General features: G+C 45.4%; 1 protein-coding gene across 1 annotated transcript in view; it reads left to right on the forward strand.

Annotated features, from left to right (window-relative positions):
* The window catches only part of PTK7 (protein tyrosine kinase 7 (inactive)), a 78361-nt gene extending 77827 nt beyond the window's left edge, over positions 1–534 (forward strand). The window contains exon 20 of the mRNA XM_004379481.1: positions 109–534. Within this exon, the coding sequence (XP_004379538.1) occupies positions 109–269 (161 nt within the window). The 3' untranslated portion in view covers positions 270–534. The remainder of the gene's footprint in view (positions 1–108) is intronic.
* The last annotated feature ends 6391 nt before the right edge of the window (positions 535–6925 follow it).

The raw sequence follows: 6925 nt of genomic DNA on the forward strand, positions 1-6925 counted from the left end.
CCCCGGAGGCTCCCTCTAGTGGCTATTTGTGGGAACTGCAGGCTCCACATAGTTGGGGATAAGTTGTTAAATGTTGGACTAACAATCTACCCACCATCTTCCCTGCAGACTTGCAGGCTGGGAAGGCTAAACTCCTGCAGCCGGAGGGCTGCCCTTCCAAGCTGTACCGGCTGATGCAGCGCTGCTGGGCCCTCAGCCCCAAGGACCGGCCCTCCTTCAGCGAGATCGCCAACACCCTGAAAGACAGCCCCGCTGACAGCAAGCCGTGAGGAGGACGGCCAGGCAAGCTGTGCCTCAGGACGGTGTGGGCAGGGGAGGACCTCTTGAGGGGTGCCTGCAGCATGATAGGCAAGCTCCCCGTCCTCCTCAGCCCTTGGGGCCTCCACCCTGGCACAATAGGCATTGCTGAGGCCTGGGCAGGGCCTAGGCTTTCCTCTTCCTCACCCTCAGCCCTCAGGGAGGCTGATTCGGACCCAGACTGGGTGACAAGGGCCTTAGGCTGGGCAGCTTTCTCTGCCATCCCATCCCCAATCAGGGCCAGTGTGGGTGCCTCAGGTAACCCTCATTTTTTTGCCTGGGGAGGGCTAGGCTGGGGATGACCTGGGTTCGGAAGAGAGTCCCTTAATATACTCAAGTTCCTGGGTAGTTCTGGGCACACGGGGCCAAGGGACCTCTTGGCACATGGGTCCTACCGTGGGGTCTAAGCCAGGATGGTGGGGAGCACAAGTGAGCTCCCCACCATGGACTTGTGCACACTGACCCAGACCCATGCCTTCTCCTACCCTTCTCTCCTTTCCTCATCCTAAGTGCCTGGCAGATGAAGGAGTTTTCAGGAGCTTTTGACACTATATAACCCGCCCTTTTTGTACGCACCATGGGCTGCTTTTGTATGTAACTGCAGTGTGGGGTGGGTGGGCAGGGGGGGTGGGGGTGGGCCCTGGAGGGGATGGGAAGGGCCGGGCTGCCCCTGCCTCACACCTTTATTGTCGTTGTGGTTGTTTTTTGTTTGTTTGTTTGGGTTTTTTTTTTACACTCGCTGCTCTCAATAAAGAAGCCTTTTTTTACATCCTGCTTCTGAGGCTCATTCCCTGCTGTTGACCATGAGTGGTGTCTTCTTCCCTCCTTATCAGAAGGGGCCATGTGCCTTCGTGGAGCCCAGTGGGGCTTGGATAGGACGAGCTGGTGGACATTGGTCCTTCTCTTCGTTCGGAGGAGCAGTTGAGAATGTGGGCTAGCAGGAGGCGAGGTCACCTCTTGCCTGTGGGACTGTTGTTGCTCTCTGAGTGCCCACTGCCTATTCCGTGGGGCTGGCCTCGTCCTCGTGCTCAGGTGGGGAGGTTAGAAACGTGAGGGGATAAGTCAGGGTAGAATTGGAGAAGGAGTTAATGACAGGTAGACCCAGGTCTTTGAGTTCCTTTAAGACTCTAGGAGGGAGATGGAATAGGTAGAAGTAAGCAAAGAGATGGTACTTCATGCCTCGTTGCTCCAGGCTCCTCAGCCCTCAACTGGTTTGATCCTGCCGTTTGTTACCTAGACCGTGTGCTGTCAGGTATTCTCTACTTTGTTCCAGTAACTCAGTTTAGTTCCCCGTCCTAAAGACATGAGTCCTTACCTCTGAAATTATCCTAGTTCCTTCTGGTCCTCACCAAACTTCTCAGTAATGAAAATAAAGGCTAACATTTTCTGAGCACTTGCCCTATATCAGTTACTTTACTAAGCACTTAACATGAACATGGATTCTCTCATTTAATCTCTGCAACTACTCTGTTAGCCAGATGCGATTATTCTCGTTTCACAGATTAGGAAATGGAGGATCAGAGACGTCACATTGTTTGCCCAAGGTAACACAGCTAGCAAGTAAACAACTGTTGCTGATGTAGACAGTGTGTTACCTCCCTTAGGTTGTTGGAGTGGGGAGAAAAGGTCAAGAACAATGTGTCTAGAGGAGTGGGTTTTCAAATTGTGGTTTGCATTAAAAAAAAAAAGAAGAAACATAATAGAAACTATCATACTACGTTGTATACTATAAGAGTAAATATTATTTTACAAAATTTTGTTTGTTATATTTGATACATGTATGTACAATATTGGGTTGTATATTAATCAGCTATTGGGGTAGTGATGCTACATAATAACCCCAAAATCTCAGTGGCTTACAGCAACAGACATTTTTCTCACCCACAGACCTGCAGATTGGCGAGGTTTGGCTCATCTTGGCTGGACTTAAGCTGAGTTCAGTTTGGCTTGGCTCCAGGCTGCAGGTCTGGTTTAGGTCTATTTTGCTGGCACCCAGAGCATGCTCTTATGCTGTGGCAGAAGCCCAAGAGGTCAAGCCATATCACATACACATGTTAAAACCACAAGCCTGTTAACATGTTATGGGCCAAAGCAAGTCACATGGTGGAACACAGCATCAACCCCAGTAGGAGATACTGCGGAGTCACATGGCAAAGGATTTGGATGTATAATTCCAACACGGGGTACAGAGTTGGGATCAATAATCTGATTTACCACAGGTGCCATAGAAAAATTATTTCTTACTGTGAGTCGCACTCAAAAATATTTGAAAGGCATCACTCTAGGTCATTAATCACGAAATCCCCTTTTCACTCCTGATCTTCCTTTACCACTCTGCAGCAGCTAGCATTGTTGACCACATCTAGCTCTTAAACTCTCCTCTTGACTTTTGTGATGGTACCATCTCCAACTTCTCTGACCATTCCTGGCTGAGGCTTCCTTCTCTTCTGCCTGCCCCCAAAACCAAAACCAAACCCATTGCTGTCAAGTTGATTCTGACTTATGGTGACCCCCATGTGTTCCAGAGCAAAACTGCTCCACAGGGTTTTCTTGGCTGTAATCTTTACAGAAGCAGATTGCCAGGCCTTTCTTCCTCAGTGCTGCTGGGGGGGTTCAAACTGCCAACCTTTAGGTTAGCAGTCTAGCGAAAACTGTTAGCAATACACATGAGATGGCTGTTCTTAGATTGTGTTCTTGGCCTTCTCTCCACCTTCCCACCCCCAGGAAACTTGTCTCAAGTGGTTTTACCTAGCCCTTCAGTGTGGACAGTTCCCAGAGTATTAGCTCCAATCTCAGCCTTTGCTGCAAGCTCTAAACCTACTGTAAGTATTTCTTACTGGACATTTCCCTCTGCTGTTTTCCTGAGCCCGAACTGAACTTATCTCTCTCCCAAACTTGTTCCTACATCCAAGTTCCTTGTTTCCATTAATGGTACCACTGTTTGAAGAACATGGGGCCCTGGTGGTTCAGTGGTTTAAGAGCTCGACTGCTAACCAAAAGATTGGCAGTTCAGATCTACCAGCTGCTCCTTGGAAACCATACGGGGGCAGTTCTGCTCTGTCCTGTAGGGTTGCTATGAGTCAGAATTGACTCGATGGCAACGGGGTTTTGGTGGTTTGAAGAACAGCCACCCTTACTCAAAATCTCAGTTCATCACGAATCTTCTTCACTCCCTCTCCTCCCTGTGCAGCCACTCACCAAAGTCCATTCATTCTACCTCTGCTGTGTTTCTAGTTTTGCTTCACTTTAAGGGAAAATTAATATAAAAATAATAATGATTGTGGGAGACATCAAATGGTACAGGCTCGCGTGAAGCAACAATACAATCCTCCAGCCCCCCAACCCCAATCTCCAGAGGTGAGCACTGTTAACATTTGGAACATGACTTTACAGACTTTTCCGGGGCACACTGACTCATGATCCCTCTTTCCATTCCCTCTAATGCTACCATCACAATCAAGACCTTTTTTGTGTCTCTGTCATGGTACCAGTGGCCTTCTAACCTCATTCTGACCTTCTCACCTCTGCTCATTTCATCATCCTACAGATATTTACTGAGTGCCCACTGTGAGCCCAGCACCGTGCTATGAGACAAGATCTGCCTACAGGGTCTCTCTCCTCTTGCCCCATGTGCCCATGGCTGCCAAATTACATTTCTTAAAACATCTGATCATATCACTCACCTGCTCAAAAAAATGTCATCAGCATCCCACGGCCCTCACAAGGCTCTTCCTTACTCCTTTTATGTAGTCATGGCTAAACCGGACCCCATGTGTTCTGAGAACATACCTTACTCCTTGCAGAATCTAGTACTATACCGGGGATTCATTTGTTCAATCAACAAACACTTACTAAGCGCCAAATGAGGCAGCCTGAAGTAACAGAATAAGAATTGGAACAAGAGTCACAAGAACTGAATTCTAGTCCTGCCTCTGCCACTTACCAGCTGGGTGACTTTGGGGAAGCCACTTCTCTTCTCCCAGGCTTCCCTTGGCTCCTTTGTAAAAGGACGGGGTGGGATTCCTGCTTTTCATTCAGAGTCTCAAGTTATAAGGTGTACAGAGCCCTGTGTTAATGGCTATGGGACATTCCAGAGAAGCAGAAGCAACATGATCATCACTTTTGTAATTCTGAGCCAGGCTCCATCTGGCCTGAATGGCCTGAGGAAGCAAAGTCAGGCAAGGTTCTGAGCTAAAAATTTGAGTTTTGTTATTTAGGCTGAAATTGGAGGCACAGGGTGAGTGAGGTTTATCTAGGAGCTTCTGGTGCCCTGGTATCTCTGAACGATCTTAGTTGGTCATATTGTACATGAACTAAGCACCTACTATGTGCTGGACGTTGACATTAGTAAGTCCAGTCCTTTGGCCCAGAGTGTTATCTGTGGGGCTAAGGAGTGTTTATGGGACCTTTCCGATATCTTAGACATAAGAGAGAAGGAAAAAAAGCAAAGGAAAGCTAGAGGTAGACGAAATAATTTTTTAAAAGTTGGAATGATTTTTTAGATATGACAACAAAAGCACAAGCAACAAAAGGAAAAGTAGATTAAATTGAACTTCATCAAAATTAAACATTTTTCTGTATCAAAGGACACAATCAGTAAAATTAAGACAACCCATGGAATGGGAGAAAATATTTGCAAATCATAATCTCATAAGGGACTTGTATCCAGATTACATAAAGAACTCTTACCCGTTTCTATTGAGTTGATTCTGACACAGCTACCCTGTAGGACAGAGTAAAACTGTCCTATAGGGTTTCCAAGACTGTAAATCTTAACAGAAGCAGGTTGCCACATCTTTCTCCTGCAGAGCACCTGGTAGGTTTGAATTGCCAACCTTTCGTTTAGCAGCAGAGCGCTTAACCACTGTGCCACCAGGGCTCCTTAAGAACTCACAACTTAAAAAAAAAAAGACAAGAAATGGGCAAAGAATTTCAACAGACATTTCTCCAAAGAACGTATACAAATGGACAATAAGAACATGAAAAGATCATTAGTCATTAGAAAAATGCAAATCAAAACCACAGTGAAATACTACTTCACACCCACTTTGTTGTTAGGTGCCATCAAGTCAGTTCCAACTGACAGCGACCCTATGTATCACAGAACAAAACACTACCTGGTCCTGCGCCATCCTCACAATCATTGCTATGTTTGAGCCCATTGTTGGCAGCCACTGTGTCCATTTCATTGAGGGTCTTCCTCTTTTTCGCTGACCCCCTACCTTACCAAGCATGATGTCATTCTCCAGGGCCTGGTCCCTCCTGATCACATGTCCAAAGTATGTCGACAAAGTCTTGCCATCCCCACTTCCAAGGAGCACTCTGGCTATACTTTTTCCAAGACAGACTTGTTCTTCTGGCAGTCTGTGGTATATTCAATATTCTTCACCAACATCATAATTCAAAGGCATCAATTCTTCTTTGGTCTTCCTTATTCATTGTCCAGTTTTCCCATGCATACGAGGCGATTGATAATACCATGGCTTGGGTCAGGCCCACCTTAGTTCTCAAAGTGACGTCTTTGCTTTTGAACACTTTAAAGATGTCTTTTGCAGCAGATTTGCCCAATGCAATGCATCATTTGATTTCTTGACTACTGCTTCCATGGGCATTGATTGTGGATCCAAGTAAAATGAAATCCTTGACAACCTCAATATTTTCTCTGTTTATCATGATGTTGCTTATTGGTTCAGTTGTAAAGATTTTTATTTTCTTTATGTCGGGGTGTAATCCATACTGAAGGCTGTAGTCTTTGATCTTGGTCAGTAAGTGCTTCAAGTCCTCTTCACTTTCAGCAAGCAAGGTTGTGTCATCTGCATATTGCAGGTTGTTAATGAGTCTTCCTGCAATCCTGATACCACTGCCTTCTTCATATAGTCCAGCTTCTCGGATTATTTGCTCATCATACAAATTGAATAGATATGGTGAAAGGATACACCCCTGACACACACTTTTCCTGGTTTTAAACCTCACAGTATCCCCTTGTTCTGTTGAAACAACCGCCTCTTGGTCTGTTTACAGGTTCTTCATGAGTACAATTAAGTGTTCTGGAATTCCCATTCTTTGCGATGTTATCTATAATTTGTTATGATCCACACAGTCAAATGCCTTTGTATAGTCAATAAGATACAGGTAAACATCTTTCTGGTATTCTTTGCTTTCAGTCAAGATCCATCTGACATAGCAATGAAATCCCTCGTTCCACGTCCTCTTCTGAATCAGGCTTGAATTTCTAGCAGTTCCCTGTCGATGTACTGCTGCAACTGTTTTTGAATTATCTTCAACAAAATTTTACTTGCCTGTAGTATTATGATATTGATCAATAATTTTTGTGTTCTGTTGGATCACCCTTCTTTGTAATGAGTACAAATATAGATCTTTTCCAGTCAGTTGGCCATGTCGCCATATTCCAAATTTCTTGACATAGTCGAGTGAGCATCTCCAGCGCTACATCCCTTTGTTGAAATATCTCAATTGGTATTCCATCAATTCCTGGCGCCTTGTTTTTTGCCAGTGCCTTCAGTGCAGCTTGGACTTCTTCCTTCAGTATCTTTAGTTCTTGATCATATGTTACCTCCTGAAATGGTTGAACATCGACCAGTTCTTTTTGGTGCAGTAACTGTATTCC

The sequence above is a fragment of the Trichechus manatus genome, unplaced genomic scaffold, assembly GCF_000243295.1.
Source record: "Trichechus manatus latirostris isolate Lorelei unplaced genomic scaffold, TriManLat1.0 scaffold00065, whole genome shotgun sequence".
Lineage (NCBI taxonomy): Eukaryota > Metazoa > Chordata > Mammalia > Sirenia > Trichechidae > Trichechus > Trichechus manatus.